This window comes from Pagrus pagrus (assembly GCF_965226575.1).
Source record: "Pagrus pagrus genome assembly, chromosome: 6".
NCBI lineage: Eukaryota > Metazoa > Chordata > Actinopteri > Spariformes > Sparidae > Pagrus > Pagrus pagrus.
In genome coordinates, this window is record NC_140190.1 from 25,823,130 (window position 1) to 25,842,203 (window position 19,074).

General features: G+C 39.0%; 1 protein-coding gene across 1 annotated transcript in view; it reads right to left on the reverse strand.

Moving 5' to 3' along the window:
* The window catches only part of ap1m3 (adaptor related protein complex 1 subunit mu 3), a 36,860-nt gene extending 19,399 nt beyond the window's left edge, over positions 1 to 17,461 (reverse strand). The window contains exons 1-5 of the mRNA XM_084356177.1: positions 17,218 to 17,461; positions 9,574 to 9,730; positions 8,870 to 8,937; positions 8,287 to 8,417; positions 1,327 to 1,474 (exon numbers count right to left, since the gene is read on the reverse strand). Of these exons, the coding sequence (XP_084212303.1) occupies positions 1,327 to 1,474; positions 8,287 to 8,417; positions 8,870 to 8,937; positions 9,574 to 9,730; positions 17,218 to 17,259 (546 nt within the window). The 5' untranslated portion in view covers positions 17,260 to 17,461. The remainder of the gene's footprint in view (positions 1 to 1,326; positions 1,475 to 8,286; positions 8,418 to 8,869; positions 8,938 to 9,573; positions 9,731 to 17,217) is intronic.
* Between the last annotated feature and the right edge of the window lie 1,613 nt (positions 17,462 to 19,074).

Below are 19,074 nucleotides of genomic sequence, written 5' to 3' on the forward strand. Positions count from 1 at the left end.
ATTCATCTCTAAACAAACAATCAATTAACAGCTTGACTCTGTGGCTGTTATAAGGTCTGTAAAGCATACAGGTTATCTCAATCTCAATTTTAAATGTTATATGCGATTAATATGTGCTTCTGTGTTACGTGTGCCTCTGCTGTGTGTTCTGCTCTCCCTCTCTCTCTCCCCGATTTTCATTCCCCCCCTCCTCCCTCTCTACCTGAGCACACCTGAGTGTGATCAGTGATTGGCTGGAGTGGGGGAGGTGATAAGAGGGCAGAGGGTGCAGGGACGGGGAAGCTTACACACATACACGAGCAGCAGCACATGAGTGAGGAGTTGTTTGTCCTCTTTCTTCTCCTTTGAAAAGGTTGGTTTCTCAGCCTCCACACACGCTTGGGTGCTGGGGCTTCTTGATTTTGGTTTACGTTGCTGGTTTGGGCTGGAGGTTACCAGTAGTCCTTTTTTCGGTTTTCTTTGTTTAGGGTTAGTGGCTGGTCCAGCGTCAAACCACCTTTTGTTCCTTTTGGCCGGGACCTTCAGCCCCCTTTTGTTTGTTTCTTTATGGACTGACTTAATAAAGCATTTTGAATGAAACCTGAACCTTGTGTCTGGTGTCCGTAATATGCTGCCTCCTCCAACCCCTTGTTTGAGTCTTAATTTAATCATTACAGATGGAGGTCGTAACATTCTGTCAAAAAGTTAATACACGTATCATCATTTATATTGCTACAGGATTTGTAACTACAGCTGCAACAATATACAGACTAATCGATTAGCTATCAACTTTTAAATATATCGCTATTTTGATCATCTTTTTATCAATATGAGTAATTTTTCTTCTTAAATGTGAATATTTTCTGGTTTCTTCACTCCTCTACAACAATAAACTGATTAATGATTGACAGATTAATCATCAGTGAAAAGAATCGTTACTTATCGATATCAGCCTCAAATACCTAGCACCAGTCAGGCTCTGTATCGGACTACCACATCCTGGCAGAGTGTTTCCTTACTGGTTACTGAAAGAGTAATATCAAAAATAAATAAAACATGCTGCAGCGATTATCTACAGAATGATGCACTCTTATATTAAGTCTGCAACATGCTGCTGTTCCCTGATCTACAGAATTTAATCTGACGGTAAATTAAGCGGTTTATTTGAATGATGAGATAAATCATGGGCATACTGCATTTGTAAGAAGATATGTATGATTGCAACCAGCAAGGTGATCGGACCATTGGTGCCCATAAAAAACGCATTCTGATTTCTGTTTCTTTGCTGAGTCAATATTTTTAGTTTTTTATAAGATATGATGTTGACAAAGCAAATATTGTCCTCACCAGTAGATTTACTGACTCAATGACATCCATAAAAACTTCGTTCTTCCTGTACTTGATGCCCTCCGACCGCCAAGAAACAGCATTGGTGACAGTGGCAGGAGGTCGAGGAGCCCCAACCTCTAATTTATGACCCTGCTGGGTGATGTACCTGAAAGAAACACAAGACAGAAAGAAGTTGTGACACGTGTCTGTTTCCTGCTGAGTGAAAAACTAATGGTCATAGTCCTCATCAAGAAGCTTCATGCTTGCATTTGAAGAACTCTAAACAGGAAATGGCAAATGGCAAATATATATATATATATATATATATATATATATACATATATATTTGCAACTAGATTACATCATGAGAGTAACTAGCAGTTACTCTCATGATGTAATGATTTACACTATATGACAAATACTGTGCAATTTAGTAAAAATCTGTCCCTGTACTAATGACAGCTGGCAACTTGGTTCAGTGGAACAACTGGAGCAAAGCCTCTTCAACTCTACTGAGGCACGCACATATCCAACATGTCGTGTGGTGGAGTTAGACTGAAAGTGACACAAAACTCAAAGTCTAAGCTATTTTTTTAAGACTTAAACCTGGGTTAGTTTGTTACTTGGTCACTTGGGAGCAATGCGAACAAGCCGGAAACATAACATTCAAATATTATCATCTTATCAAGTTCATAAGGTAAAAGTGTTAGCAGTGTGGTTATATACAGGAAACATAGTACAACGTTAACATTTACTTGGAATTGTGTTTCTGGCCATCGGGCAACTTTAAGTTTACTGTTCACTCTCTTTTTAGATCCTAAGTCAAATATGTCCCTTCAGCTGCTAAATTTTAACTTCTGACTATCAGTGGTGGTTGGTAAGTGGCACACAGTGGGTTTTTAAGAACTTTTTCAAGAGAAACAGCTGCCTTCTACACCTGGAAACGATGCCAATTAGAGCAGGGAGACTGAACCAAAACACCAAAAGCTGCAAAAAAAATTAACCAGTATTCATTTAATGCATTGTTGTTATAAAACATATTGATTTGTGCATCTATTAAGTGTAAATGAATAAATAATGAATCTAAGTGCCCTATTCTCCATCTTATTAGGTTTGTTTACTGTGACAAAAACAGATCAGTTTACTCCATTTATACATTAAATATATCAGGGAGAGTATTTTGTGTCTATCTGTTGATCCGTCCACCAATCCCCTTATTTACTGCACAGTACTGTTGGTTGTTTCTTAGCATCTTTCCAATCCGGTGACTGTGCCCAGGGAGACATAATGACTTGTCATGAGAAAAGGAGGGAGCTGTGCTCACACAAACAACATGTGACCAGGCCTGTTTTTACCCTCTGGTTTTACACCTGCCCCCGCCACTGTTTACTTCTCACTGGCCTCGTTTCCACTGCAGGGCTGTTTTCTAATCGTCGCTATTCAGTGTTCCCTGGAATATAATGTGCAAAACAGTTTTTCCAGTTTTGGGGTATTACTTCTTTCTATGTTTTTATAATGTTCAAGTTTATTTATATATATATAATCCAAACTAAATGAAATACATCATTCAGTTTCAGTTGAGTTTGTTAGCTCTGGTAGAAAACTTATTGTGTGTTGGCAATGTGGATTGTGTATTACAAACAACAAATCAGATGTATTTGCAGTGCATGATTGTCTTGGCACTCACTAACAGTTATTACGAGGGATGAGCGAGTACACAATAATCCCTAGGCGCTGTACGTTGGCTGCACACTGCACCCTGGGGATGCAGAATACCAGTTTCACTACTTCGTACATTGTATGACTGTATGTGGTTGAATAAAGATTCTTCTTTTGAACTGTGTCTGTTCAACCAAGTAATTGTCTGTATCCCAACCCGAGAGCGTTGCCTTACATCCAGTGTCATAGAGTGTCGTGTGTCTGATGTGCGTCCTCGTTAACTCCCATTGGGTGTCTTGTCAGTTGTGACTTCAAACAGAGATGACTTTTAATTAAATCCAAACCATGATCTTTTCCTAAACCTAACAGAGTAGCTTTGTTGCCAAAAACTAACCAAACTGCGACTGGGAAATATTCTTTTAAAAACTTTCTGAACATAACAATCTAAAACCTCAGGACACAAACTCTTCAAACATTTTCATCTTCGTTCATCTTTACACCAGATCACCTGACTTCCTAAAGGCTTTCCGCCGGAACTCTTCCCATAAAACCACCCAAACGGTCTTACAAGGCACTGTCAGTTTCCATGCTCAAAGATGTAAGGTTAATACAACAAACCCCAAAAAGTTTTTAGTGAGACACATATCTGTACTTGGACTGGGCAGGACTTAAACCGGACGTGTGTGGGACTAAACAGACGTTAATTTAAAGCTGAAATTGAAAAGGGTCGATCAGAAGTCACTATATTTTATCATTTATTAGAAAAATATTTATAGAACAGCCTCAGAATTGAGCTTCAGATCAATGTTTTTAATCACAAGACTATGAAAACTTCATACAGAACAAGGTTTTTATTACCAAATAAATGTCAGTTAGCTACCCAATGAGGATTAATCCTTCATCACGAGTACAGATATTGACACATTTTACTCAGAATACACTTTTAAATAGTGCATTACATGTAATGGACTCGCTCAACCCTAGTTATTAACCTACAAATGACTGTGAGGTGATTTGGGCAGGTATTTAAAGGAAACAAATGGTGCTTCCATCACTTTGTTATAAACATTCTGAATTGGTGCTGTTGAAATGCACAACTATAGTGGAGAAGTGGCTATTTTTCAGGAAAAATTACAGGATTCAGATGTTTTGCAACCATGTGTCTATGCTGTAATTCAACTCCATTAATTGTGCAAACCCAAAATGCACCTGAGAACGTCACACTGCTTACACAGACAAATAGATGCAGATTGACAGCGATCCAAACTGGGCTATCGCTGAAGCAATCTCTTGTCTCATCTCTCTGTGAACTTTCCTCTGACCTATTTCTTATTTTAAGTTGTCCCTCACCTTTCTGTCTCCCCCGACAGGCCTGAGTCTTTCCCCCAGGGAGTGACCCCATGTTCCATGCAAATCTGCTGTCCTTACACTCCCCTTTCACCAAAAAAAAAAAAGATGGGAACTGCAAAGTCAGCCATCAAGCAAACACAGTAACAATGCCATTCTCATAACTGAGAATAAGATTTTCAGCCCCCTGAAAATCTGTCTGAAACGAGGTGGGTGAAGTGGTACCACTGATAAAAGCGAATAAAAGCAGACAATGTGGCGCAGTTCAATTTTAGTTAATCTGGGCGATATATCTAACAACCATCTCAGGTTTGATGTCCCATGTGTGCGTGCATGTATGAGGTCTTTCCTATCGGAAGACTAAATACAGCAGCAGGAACGGTATGTGTGTTCCATATGCAGTTTCTAATTTGAGAGATGGGCTGTGTGTAGTTGTGCACAAGTCAACAGTGTGGGTATTAATAATGTCTCTATCTTGCTCCAGACTCATTTCCAGATTGCACCGTGCTGCTGGTAACCAAAACTGCAAAAATCAGTTATAGTCACACTAACATGAGCTGTTATCATGAGGGCAAATATCGAGGGTCTAAGTGTACTGATTGTAGAGCCCATAGAGGCACATTTGTGATGTTGGGCTACATGACTGACTTAGAGTTGACTTTAAAGATTGCACTTCTCACTTTAATTGACCCATCTGTGTCATTGATTGACTATTTTTCCTTCTCTTGTAAGTTCCAGACACATAGCACTGTGTTAGCGCTGGAAAAAGGTCTGGCTGCACCAAGCTTCATTCTGGTATAGGGGAAAAAAAACGCTTTGGCCAGTTTGTATTTGTTTAAATGCCTGCAAATAAAGGTTACAGCTGCTAGCCTGCTAAGCTTTACTGCGACCATGTCAGTGTTGGGGTAACAAACTTGTTTACTGTAGCAACAGGGATTTTGAAAACAGTAACACAGAGATAGTGGAAAGGAGGAGAATGCTGACTAAAATGGGTGCCCGATGGCAGGCTTATACCAACAGCACACATCCAGTGACTCAGACTGTGAGTGAGTGAGTTCATTAAATCTGGAATAACTCCAAATTTTTTGGCCAATTTTGGGCAGCTGAAAGAGGTTGTGAATGAAACACTGACATATCATCACCTCTTAAGCTGATATGGTGGGTTTGTTAGCTAACAGTTGCTTATTTACACATCCAGAAGTTATGGAACAACTTAATCACTGGTCCACCTGGCAGTTGTAAATCCAATATTCAGTCTCTTTCAGTCCTGTTTTTGATATCAACCAACTCCAAAGGGAAATATCTAGCTCTTTAGCTACTAAATGCTCTCCTGTGTTCACCAGCTAGTCTGTAACTGTGTCTGTATGTTGTTTGGAGTAGTACACGTTCAAGCAGCTGTCTGCTGAGGCTGAATACAATGCTGTGAGAGGGGTGAATTAACCGAAGCAGTGAACTCCTGTGCCACATTGTTGACACATTGTTTTTAAAAATACTGACTGACACAGTTCTAAATTGAGTTACAGTAACTGTTCAGGCACGGGCCAAGTGTCATAGCACATGAAGCCAATAAAAGCCTTAATGAACAAATAGGAAATACAAACACAAACTCAAGGGTGTTGTTTTCATTTCTACTGTACATTTCCAATGCCAACAACAAAAAGTGCTAAATAAACACATTTCAGATTGATTGACGGATTGAGGCAGCATTTTCCTCCCCTAGTTTTTCTGTCCCAGTTCCTCCCACCTAGTGGGTCTTGAATGCATGTTGACACATACAACAATCTGAAAGGGCTGAGAGATGAAAGGCGGTGACAAGTGGGCTTGGGGTCGATGTTGGGTTGTTTTGTTGCTTTGCTGTTTGTTCTGTTTTGCCCTGATTCTCCTCAGAAATGGTAATGAAAGGATCTGGAAGCGGGGGTTGGCAGCAGACTGACAGATTAGCATAACAATAGCAATCATAACAAACACACACACGCACGAAGGTTCCTACGAAGACATACACATCAACATCCATATGAATCTCTGCAGTCTCACATGCTCAGTCTCTTGCCACACACACACACACACACACACACACACACACACACACACACACACTTAGACATTACCAGGTAGTACGTGTTTTAATGTAAGGGGAAAGAAGCGTTTTTGTGGTGCTCAAGGCATGAAAAGGTCAGAGAACTGGAATAGCCTGCAGACAGAGAGACACAGTGAATGTGTGTGTTTACTGTCTGAGGGAGTGTGTGTGTGTGTGTGTGTGTGTGTGTGTGTGTGTGTGTGTGTGTATGCACAAGGGAGAAATGACACTTTTGTGTGTCTCCTTGGAGAAGAGAAGAGCAGGGCTTTTCTGTCTGAGAGTCTCGAGTGTGTCCAGCTGACGGTGTCATTGTGTTTGAGTGCCAATAGGAGCCTGGTAATTATCAGCCCTATTCAGACACCAAACACACATACTGTACACATACAGACACACACACACACACACACACACACACACACCACAGCCAAGCCTCAGCAAAAGCAAAAACAGTACACGACATTACACATCAATCACATATTACCAAAAACAATGTGCTGGGCAAATTTGAACGATTACTATTAATTTTTATATTATTCCATTCACTGGAAGCAAAGCTGAAGAACTCATGTTTCTATGGGACTGTACAATGAACGCTGAGCTTTTCAGTGGAAACAAGTGCCTCCCTGAGGAGCCATGAGGAGGGAAGCAAAAACAACTCTGTGTACAATGTGAACACAACACACTTTCGACTCGACCCAAAGACGAATAGTAGCTTCAATTCATTTCACTCACTGAATAAAGTTCTGCCAGTCATTATAGTTTTAGCCACCAGCTGTACTTTGTCGAATAAATCAACAAATAAGCCAAAGGCACTTCAAACAGAACCATCATGTTCTCTTATTCCCATCCCTTCTGATCGCTTACATGATGAAATACAAAGCTTTTAACTCACTGAAAAATAACTTTAATGTTTTGTTCCCTGATGGATGAAACAGGCACTGCTTGAGCTAAAATGGTTGCATTAAAATCAGAGTGGAGTGCTGAATTATGGCCTTTGAGAGTTTGTAACTTTAACTGTATCAGCCTGATTAACATTATACTTAAAATGTCAGAACACAGTGCCAACACACATAATTGATCAAAGTTTTGTAAAATATATATAAAAAAAGACTTCTTATGACAGCACCTTTAGAGAATACGTCTAACATTAAAGCACATCAACAAGCATGGAGAAAACTTGTTTGACAAAGAAAAGTTGAAAAGTTTGAAAAGTTTGGACAGCTGCACCATGTCTGCAAGGCCAAGGGCTTCTTCGACACCAGCATCATCTTCTCCTCAAGAGAACATGATTCTACAATGACATGATTCCCTCTCTTTCCCTCTTCTCCCATTTTCAGCTTAATCAGCTGACTATGGGTGTTCTATACTCTTTCAGTTTAACCAACAAGATTGTGCCAAGATCTCTCAAGCCAATCATATTGTTGTTGCCAAACTTAAATCTGTTCTCCTATCTGCTGCTGTCAGTTGTCATTTTGCAACCTTCCGCCACCCCATTCACCTCCAGCGCCCCAGGTCTGAGCTCACACAAAACCTGCTTATCATCAAATCATTCGGATTACTGCCATTCTCTTTACCCAAGACTCCATTGGGGGGTTATCCCATACCATGCATTGGCTCCATTACCCCTCATGACATCATGATGAGGTCTAATCACCAAAGAATATCCACAATTCTCATTTTTATTGTGCAAGTCAAAAAAAGGCTCTATCGGTATTCACTATCATTTTAAGACTATCCACATTTTTAGCGACACCAAGCCCTAACTGTAACCACTTCACTTTTAAAGATGTATCAAAATTAGCCACTTTTATTATCATGTCTTACACATAAACATGTAGACATGGCAATCCATACAGCTTGTATGGAGGTAATAGTCCTGCATGAAGTTTTCTTACTCTTGTAGGATCTTGCTGTCTGTTGTCTGAGGGAAACCGAAGTCCATCACTTCGTCCATCAGCTCGTACACTGTCACAAAGTTGTCACGGATACTCTCCTCCTCGAGCTCTTTAAAATATTCCTTAAATACCTACAACAAACAGGCAGAAGCAGTTCAACACACACACATTACATCACAGTAGATAAATGATATGCATATTGTTTGGCAGTATTTCATGGATTTTGCATTGTGTATTGTACGAAACGGGTAAATTCATTCAATCTACAGGCTTTACAAAAGAAGCAAAAGCCTATTTCATTGGCAGACACAGCATCAAAAAGATAAATGCAGTGAAAAAACAGCCAGTGAAATAAAAGGTGTAGTTGCACCCTAGATTGTGTGGTGATAATCAAACCGCGGTTACAGAAAAAGCTTACTGTGACTGGTGAAAATACTTCTCACATGGTTTTAGATAACAGTTGAAACTGCACATTATCACTTGGCTACAATTCAAACAGGCTAGGTGGGTGGATAACACATTCTAAACAAAAGTAGCAAGTAGAAAGGTGTTAAATATTTGGACTCTCAGGAAACAGACGCACCTGCACAATTTTGTAAAGAAAGGAGTACACCAGAGCAGCGTTGGCATTCTTCTTAGTCATCGCCACCACTGAGGACAGGACTGTTAAGAAATGTCTATACATCTACAAGTGAGTATCTGAGTTGATAAACCTGCAAATTGTTATGAACCAGAATTGTGCAAGAAGGAGACATGTGGTGAACATCACTGAGATACTGTGGGTGGTTATGAGATGAATACAATGACATACAAAGTTAGCAGAATGCATCACACTCGCAAGCAATTGAGAACATGGCCACAGGGAGGTAAAGCAGCTCAGTTGTCTAATGTGGTGCACTGGGAATACCACTTACTCACAACCGCTATGCTGAATTAATAATGTGTAAGGAAGTTTGACTGCCCAATCTCGCATTAGGAAAGGAGGATATACAGTGCATAACACATCACAGTGAAACTGTGTTAAATTTTTCAACTGGCTGTGAAACGTGGTGCGATGAAACAGAGGCTGAGAAGCTGCAGAGACCTGATGAACAGGACTTCCTATGGAGATGAGACAGCTAATGGAAGACGCTATTAAGGTCTATGAATAGATGCTGGGAATTTACTGTATTTATGCTGTAAAAAATAGTGAAGAGATTCAGATTCAAACTCTATTCAGAGCAATAAAGGCTCATTTTCAGCAAACACAAAGGACCCCATTATTGAGGCACAAACTTAAATGGATACAGTAAAGGTTGCTGTGTTTGATCCACAGGAAGTGTGCTGAGCCGTGGCTGACCATGGGTGTCATCTCCGCCTCTTCCTCTCGCTTCATCAGGATGGGCATGAAGTGGTCAATCTCATTCATGTCCATATTACCCATGTAGTTACGGCATATTAGCACCTGGATCCATAAAGGAAAGAACAACATATATAGAGAGAGATTATTGAAGAGGCACTGCCCAGTCATTAAATATGTATACCTTTTGGTGGAGATACCAACGCTGAGCAGTCAAGCTTCTTTAAGAACCACTGGCTGACTACAAACCCTTTTTATGGATGGAAATGACACCATTTTTCCAGGGTCATCTCTGCAGGAAATGTGCAAACTGTGTTTTAAACTTGAATCTCCGATGATGAATGATGAATGACCAGCTTCTCAACATGAAACAAGAACTTACACAGACTTCACTGAGCCTCAAGTGATTGTCAGGTTGGAAATTATAGCAAAAAAGGGTACGCAAACTTCATTTATCCATCCATCCAACATAACATAATAAGGGTTAGACACCATAAAACACCTGGTTAAGTGCACAAAAAGCTTCTGTGGTAGTTCCCGCCACAAAAGGTGCCACCAGGACCACAAATTTGGGCCAAGGGCATAATGTGGGGAGGCCCATGCCTCTACGTCCGGCCCCGTTGCACAGACCATGCTTATCTTCAAACTCAGCCTTCATTTTGATCTCATCTACACACCTGTAAAGTGTTGTGACTTTACTTAGGACGGTTGTGATGCTATTGCGCTGACAAAATCACATCACAAAGTGAAAACATTACCAGCCAACACCATCAAGGCTGACAGTAAACGCACAGTGGAATCACTTTCTGCAAACAAACTCCATTGTGGATGCACTGAAATAAACACAAGAACAACACATGTCCAAACGACAAAAAGATGACCCAGAAACTCAAGTTACACTGCAGACAGGGCTTGTTGAGTTGGGGCATGGCTTTAAAGAGATGAAAAAATTTACTACAATTGACAGAAACAGAATTGCATCATTTTGGTTTATCTTTACATTATTTTCAACATATTTTTTGTTGATCAATATCAGGGATTGTGACTCAGATGAGAACAGTATGAGCTGTTGTCTTGACATTTTCAGACATGATTACAACTGTGGCTGTTAAAAAATTTTACACACACACACACACACACACACACACACACACACACACACACACACACATTCAGAACAATATGAGTCAGCAGTCTTGCAAGAGTCTGGACACACAGAGCGAAGTGAAGAAAGAGATCAAAGCTTCAACGCTTGAGGGATCTAGATGACACACACACTCACACACAAAGCTTCCCCCCCTGTCTTTAATAGAGGAGTGTGTAGTGCAGGGGTCGCACAGGGGCAGATACAACAAAGGCAGGAGGAAATAAGAAATAAAAAAAAGGAAATGCCAGGAAAGTAAAGTAATCTCGGGGAGAAAAAAGGATATGAACAGGCCACTACTCAGCTTGTGTGAGAGGAGACTGAAACCACAGAGCGAAGAGTTCAGAGGTCAGCAGAGGGAGAGAATGAGAATCTTTGATGCAGTGCTGAAGGCCCACGGAAAAGTATGCAGAGATTCACTTTGTAGCTGTGGAAAAGAACTTTGATAGAAAAACATACAGGCAAAAACGCTCTGAACTGCAAATTCAGGCCAGCCATTATTATTACTGCTTATTCCATCAGGGGTTTGTCTTGAGGACATAAACAAGATCAGCAGATTTACATGAAGGGTACTTTCTCATGCAGAACATATACTCACAATCAGCGCAGATTTACAGACATGGCGTGTCTCATCAAAGTATGAAGGGTTCATGTTAGTTTAAAATTATTGCTGGGCCAACTGACTGAAAATTAACCAATTTTGATAATCAAATAATTGTTTAAGCCATTTATTCATCAAGGAAAATGGCAAATATTTGCTTATAATTTCAAGCTTCCCAGATGTGAGGATGGAATGTTGGCCAGACAAAATACACAATTTCACAACATTATCTTTGGTTTTGAGAAATTGTGGTTCTATAAAATGATGAATAGTTTGTTGCAGCCCTTTTAAAAACAAATCACTGATAAATTCAAAATTGTTTTAAACAACAAAACACTCACCCACCACACATACTGCACTTAATGAGGGCCTACACAACGCCCTAACGTTGGTGTTGTTTATCTCCATGGATTAATCTATGCTTTTCTCCTCTGAGCAAAGGATACATGCGCCTACAGGGATGTCATGGTGCACCTCTTAAAAAATGCAAACGACAGTTGTCAGGGCATACAAGTCTAACAATGGCATATTCGTCAGTGCTTGAAACATTTTTAAATCAAAAATTGAATCAAATCATGACCTTATAATCCAAAGTCAAATCAAATTGTGGATTTGGAGAACCGTGACACCCCTAATGTTCAAACTATAAAATGTCTTTATGTTGCAACTTTACGTTTCTTGAGGTTTAATTTTTCATTTTATCTTGCAACAATGCTGTGTTTATGCTCTGGTTGGGTTTAGGCACAAAAAACACTTGTCTAGGGTTAGGAAAAGATCACTTTCTGGCTTGAAAGACCTGCTTCAGTCCTACAAACACGGTTTGTTCCAGGGTCTCCTTAAAAATATCGAGTGTTGCCACGCTTACAAATGTTGAAACACAGTCTTCAAACTGTCGTCACTGGATTGGCAGCCTTCTCTGTTAACCCAAACACCGTCCCCTTCACCTCCAGAAAGTCAGTACATAAACATGTAATCTTAGCATGACACATTTTTGCAGAAATGCCAACATGATACATAGCCTATGACAAATACAAATGTGAACGTATGGTTTGCACACATGTTCACTGGCAACATTTTATCCTGGTGACTGGGCTGAACACTCACTTGAAACTTTTGAGTTGGCAGAAATGTGTACAGAGACTGTTCAATTCTGCTTAAGGCGATACATAGATTAATCATGACGTAGCATTATTATTATGTTCCAGTTTTTCTCTGAGATTAAATTAAACACATTTATGATGACGACGTTTCATAATGAATGCTCTATCACAGATTCTGCTGTTTCTATCTTCCCATTGTCCGTGTATTAATGTGTGTTTAACTTTCTTTTTTTTCAGCCATGTGTTTTTGAAAGCCACTTCAGCCGACCCTACAGCTGAATACCTGATGTGAGGATAACAGCACAGAGAGATGTCAGGAGACTCATGCTTTGACTATACACGCTTTATGAGGCTGGCAACTACAATCACAGTGATGATTTAGAATAGCTTATATTTCACCTTAAGGATATTTTAAGAGTCAACATATCATTGTCATGTCATGTCAGTTCGAATGTGTGTCAGTTAAGCCAAAAGGAAAACAACAGATACTCAGCAGAGGCAGAACACATCAAACAGAACACCTCACACAAACAGTTAGCACATTTCATGCCCCAAAGCAGAACGCAGCTACTTAATAGTCCGGGTCTCATTAAATTCTACTGTGAGTGTGTTACTTCCAACTTAAGATACTGTACTGTCTGATAAAAACATATTCTGGTGAGTCATATTTACTGTAAATATCATTACATCTACATCCATCCATTACAGTGAATATGACAAGTAGCGCAAAGGGACATAGAAATAGATTAGAGTAAAAGATATGACAATGAGACACCTTTTAGCAGCAAATGGAGACAGAATGAAGGAACAAGTATTTCAAAATGAACAGGATTTGAATAAGCTAACGAAGATTAAAAATGAGGCATATTACCGAGACAGCCATAATTTATAAAAGACAAAATAAAGAATAGTATAAATGAGAAATAATGTGGGGCCGTACTTAAAATGGAATATTCTATAATCGTTTCTTATTGTGGTGAGCCATTATTGATGGTTATGACTATAAAAGAATAACCATTTTCAATACTTTGCCTAAATTGCAGAGAACTAATAAAAAATATTTTTTCCTAAAACATTAAAACTTGAGAATCAATAAGGGATACCCATTCCATGGGTTTAGGGGAAGCTTGTTACTGGGACACACAAGGCAATCAGCGGCTGTTAACCACGTGTGAAATCAATAGGAACCACTCGCTCCTGACCTCTAAAGGCAAATAGCAACCAGAAAAAAACCCTCACTGGAGTGTATCACTGCCTGGAGGGCACGCAGAAACAGAGAAGAACTCTACAAAGCTATCTTCAGTTTGCATCACTCATTGACAGTGGAAAACAATCACAGCACGAATCCGAAAGTAAACGTCCATTATCGCTCTGAGAAAAAATATTACAGAATAATGATGATATTTTAGAGTGACACAGCTGTTGGGAGTAAACAGAAGCTGACTTGTGGATGAAATAATGGCACATTGAAGAGAACGCAAGGGTGCAAAAAGACGCCTCGGAGTTGGTCTGTCAATTGGAACCATTTAACATTGTGCATCCTCACAGTGCCTCTCTTTCTAAACAGTGAGGCACAGCAGTGTATTGAGCTGAGCTGAGTGCTAACATCAGCATGTTCATGTCCACAGTAATGCTAAAATGCTGGTGTCTAGCATATATAGTGTTTACCATGAAGGTAGAAAAAAGGGTTGCACATTATATGATAAGAAACCAAAGAGTAAAATTAAACTATCGACCTGATAATTGGGCTAAATGACAAGTCAGGAGATCAAGTCAAAAGGATTTATCCTCTGGGGACCACAAATACATGTACCAAATCTCATAGCAAGCTAACGGTTGTCAAGATGTGTTAGGGCATCCCAAGAAATGGGAAAGATTAAGTATAAACTGATTGAAATCTTATGTCTAAATTTATATGCTGCCTTAATAATAATAATATTATTATATCTCTGAAAATAAAATCATCTTGGTTAAACAAAGAATTAGCACTTCATGCTAACAATATTAATTGTTGAGACATTTGTACAGCAGTCTCTTTGTAAGACACTTGCGTATACTATTTCTTGCTACGTACATATTTCTCGCTGTTAAAACACGATGTTTAATTGTATATTGTATGTAATTTATTCTATGTCATGTCTGTAATAAAGTTTGCTGATTTGATTGAACTGATGACAATGAGTCTGTCTTGACTAAATCTGGCACACTTACTCTCTAATGTTGATGAATATGCACTGTCCCTGATAAATAAATAAAGACAAAGCACAAAAGTAAGAGCTGTATCTCTTCTGGAACCACCACTGTGAAGAGGAAATGTGCTGCTGCTCATGAAAACCCAAAACTTCTGCTTTAACATGTTCCCTTTTTAAAAATTCTGCTGGGAAGTACTGGGAGCAAATGATGCCATGCTGATTTCAATAGTCTGACATTTCAGTCTACAGAGCTGCTCCCAGCAGTCAGCAGTGTGCGGTCGAGTGCCCAGGAGCTACAACTCAGAGGGTGGAGGGATAAAGGGCAGAGGTGGAAACTGTGATGTAAACTGTGTCTAGAAGTGTGTATACTGGAGTGACCGGTTTTGGTTTGTGTCTACAAGGTTGCCTACACAATTGTTTTCATCCATGGTTTCATTTTGAATATCTTTACCATACTCTGCACTCCAGTTTTAAGGACATTTAGCACAACAGCTGATTTGTCCACTTTGACTGCTGTAAAGGACAGAGGACCTCGTGTGATCAGGACAGAGTGAGCGAGACGACTGAAGGTGAAGAGCTACTGACTTGCCCCGAGGCATGGATGGGTAGATAGGGGAAGAGAGAAAAGCGAGAACCTTTAATCTGTACAATCAGACATCCAGGCTATGAGGGACTGATCCTTTAAATTCCCTAATGGGTATTGTCAAGCATATAAGGCTTCCTCAGCAATTCCTTTTCTTGCCCTCAGATAAATTAACCCTGTGAGGTTTAGATGTAAAACCTGATGAAGAAAGAGTGAATATTCTGTGTCATCTTTTATTCATCCCATACATAACTAAAATTTAAAATGTTTTCAAAAGATACAGTCATTTCTGGATACTATCAGAGGATTCATTTCTTATTAATTAAACTGCAAATTAGTTTCTCCATTAATCATTTACGCTACCTAGTAAATTATTATTAAAACATGCCGTTAAAACTTTTCTCTAATCCTAAAATCTTCATATTGCTTGTCTTGTCTGACCAGTAATACAAAAGCAAGGCTACACGATATGGTAAAAAAAAAATCATTACATGCTCATTTTGACAGGTATTGTGATTACAATATGATTTGTGATTAAAAAGGAATGATCATTTTTGCATTAAATTTAACATTTTCACTGGAAAAAACATTAAAATCACAATGCAGTGACATTTGTTGGGGTTTCTACCAAACTTACAGAATTGCAGCTTCTGTGATTTAGATATTTCACTTAATGTATTATGATTTCTATTACATTTGGATTCATTTGCAGCTTTATCTGAAAACCCTATTTTGATAGCTGATTAATCATTTTTTAATAAAAATGCAAAAACAGTGAGTGGTTCCACCCTCTCAAATGTAAATATTAGCTGATTTTCTTCGGCTTCTGATTGCTGAACTGAACATCTTTGAGTTCTGGACTGTTGATCAAGCACAACAAGCTATTTTTCACTATTTTCTGACATCTTATAGACTGAACTATTTCCCAAGAAGACAATCTGCAGATTAGTTGATCATTATAATAGATCTGTAGTTACAACCCTAAACAATAGAGATAAAAGAAGCAAATCCTCACATTTGAGATGCTGGCATCAAGTTAGCTTAATGTTTGGCACTTGAATGACTTTCGTATTTTTTCAAATTCATCAAAACTGTTATTAGTTAAATTCTGTCGAGTTACTCATTAACGGCAGCTCTAAAAACTGAAGTGTACAAGTGTTTAAGACATTGTTTTGTCCCTCAAAATGCACTTCTGATGTATGTCCGGACACAATTTTGTTAATATAAAGGTGCAATATGTAGTTTTGGGGAAGACATTTTAATCATAAGAACTTCATTGACAAACTAAATCAACAAACTTCATTTTTCATGACTGAATGAACTCAATAAACAAACTGACCTTAAAGGACAACACAGGTTCATACTGTTTTGTTTATGTGGCGGACCCTGCCACCTTTCTAGCTACAAACAGTGAAACTATTTTCCTCTGAGAACAGCTTGTTTATTCACTAACTGAAAAAAAATACACATTTCTGAGTTTGTATTTGTATTATTACCTCATTAATATTTTAAATACTACAATTCTGAGTTTGAATTTCTTCTCCAAAATTACATATAGGCTACATATACTGTCAGTAGCCTACGCCCTTTTTAATTTTAGTGGGAAAACCTTTCGGTGCCGCAAGAAGTAGACTTTTAAACTTTGAAACAGGACACACGAGACACAATGCAGGCTGCATCGCTGCACAAGAACAAGTCCTCTGTGTACACTGAACATTTGAGAAACGAGTTTGGCAAGTTGAGCCTCTCTTCCTGACTGCTGCTACATGAGGCTCACGGCGCTCACACTGTAGTAAGTGAGCCTGTCTCTGCCAGGACACTGGAGTACTCTGGCATATCATGTACAGTTGTTTCAGAAAATGCCAAACATCCTTGAACGTTGTGACGTGTCGGTACTTTCTGTCAGCGGGTGTAGCAGGTGCTTCGCTCATGTCAACTTCCCCCCTTCAACAACAAGTCGCCTCAAACTTACCTTTCCCTTCAGGTCGAGGATAAATATCGCCGACGCCGACATCTTGGTGGTGAAAAAATTCCTTGAGAAGAAGAACTAGCCTAGTTAATATGTGGGTCTCCTGTCAGATGTGGGTCACTTGAGGGGACTGATATCCGCTCCCATCCTCCTCCTTCCTCCTCTCCTCCACTCTCTTCAGTTGTTGCGTTCAACTGCAGCTCGCTGCTTTTCCGGAGCGGAGCGTCAAGCTAGCTGCAGTGGAGCAGACACGACTTCCGGCCGTTAGCCGCCGCTGGGATTTATTTTACTGAAATTCACTCAAAATTACAGATGGCGTTAGGTAACTAACTGTATCTGAGTTGTTTTATAGCTTGACATAGCACATTTCATGCTAGTCTACATTTAACTTCTCATTAGCTTTCTTTTCTGGGGTGGAAATATTGCAGCCAAGGTTTATTTCACAGATATGTCTCTACATAGGGCCTACAAACACATGATCAGCTCATAGGCTACATAAGATTGAATTGTTATGATTTACATAATTTATATTTAAATAACCATATATAAAGGCTTTATAATAAATATATTTAAATAGTGTATAAAATTCACAATATACTCCACCTCGACCATTCTAGGTAAACATTGCCTAGTTTAGATAGGCTACATCAAGCACATTCTATGAAAATACTTTACTTTATGAAAATTTCAATGAAATTTTAGGTATAAAAGAAAATATTTTAGCTTTTAAAACTATTTTATTAATACATTTACATTATTGTCATTTCCTCGCATGCATTCTGTCTTATTGGCTTGTCAGTCAGTATTGGCTTTGAAGTGCATTAACTTCTGTAAAAAGTGTTGTACAAATAAAGTTTGATTGATTAATCATATTGGTAAATGTAAACCTAAGTGCACTGTACATACTGTATATATAGTATGTATGTGTTCATGCTTATACTCTACATAACCAAGGCACAATTTCTTGGCCCTACTGTGTTCTTGTTTACAACTTCCACGTTTGCTGTCTGTTGTTGGTTTATTGTTGCCTTTTTGTATATATTGTATGTATTTATCTAAACACAGATTTTTGTTCAGCATCATGTATGTACTGTCTTTAATAGTTTTGTTTTGTTCCGCCTTGACAATTAAAAGTTACATATGTATTTGTCAGTAATAATCAAATATTATGTATCATCTAATAATATAACTTTGTGAAAGGTACCAATCTACATCAGTACTTTCATTTTTTATACGTACATTTTGCTGATATTTCTTCTGAACTTCTACTTGAACATTGAACTTGGACTTGAAAAGGAGTGGAATATTTCTATATTGCTCTTTTGCTACTTTTACTTTTGTAAAGGGTCTAAAAACTTATATATTTTTTTAGAAATCCAGCACAACAATATAATCCAATTGTGGTGTAGTACTGTATTTTTACACTAATATGGTGTGATATATTATAGATATAATCCTGAGTTAACATTGGGTGGGCTGAAGGGTATTTGTTTGCTCCAATTTGTATACACATCTAAAATAGCTACCAATCTAAAATTCTGTCGGCTTCTTTTATTTTGAAAGCAGCACTCCCCACTATTCCGGCTTCGCTCCGGCTCCTCTATGTGAACTTGACACGCTGTGTTTCCGGGCAGGAGCCTCGCCTGACAGCCTCACACAGACCTGTCAGACCGCTCTCATCAGCTGGATGGTCTCAGAGGCTCCAGGCCTCTTTTCGAGACACTGTGTCAGGCTTAATTACTGCTGCTGATGCCACTGCTGTAAAGCTAAAGGAGAAAGGTGAGTGTGTTGGTTCAATCAACACCAAATGCTGGAGAAACCAGTCCTTTAGAATTAGATTTTTGATCCAGTCAAACAATC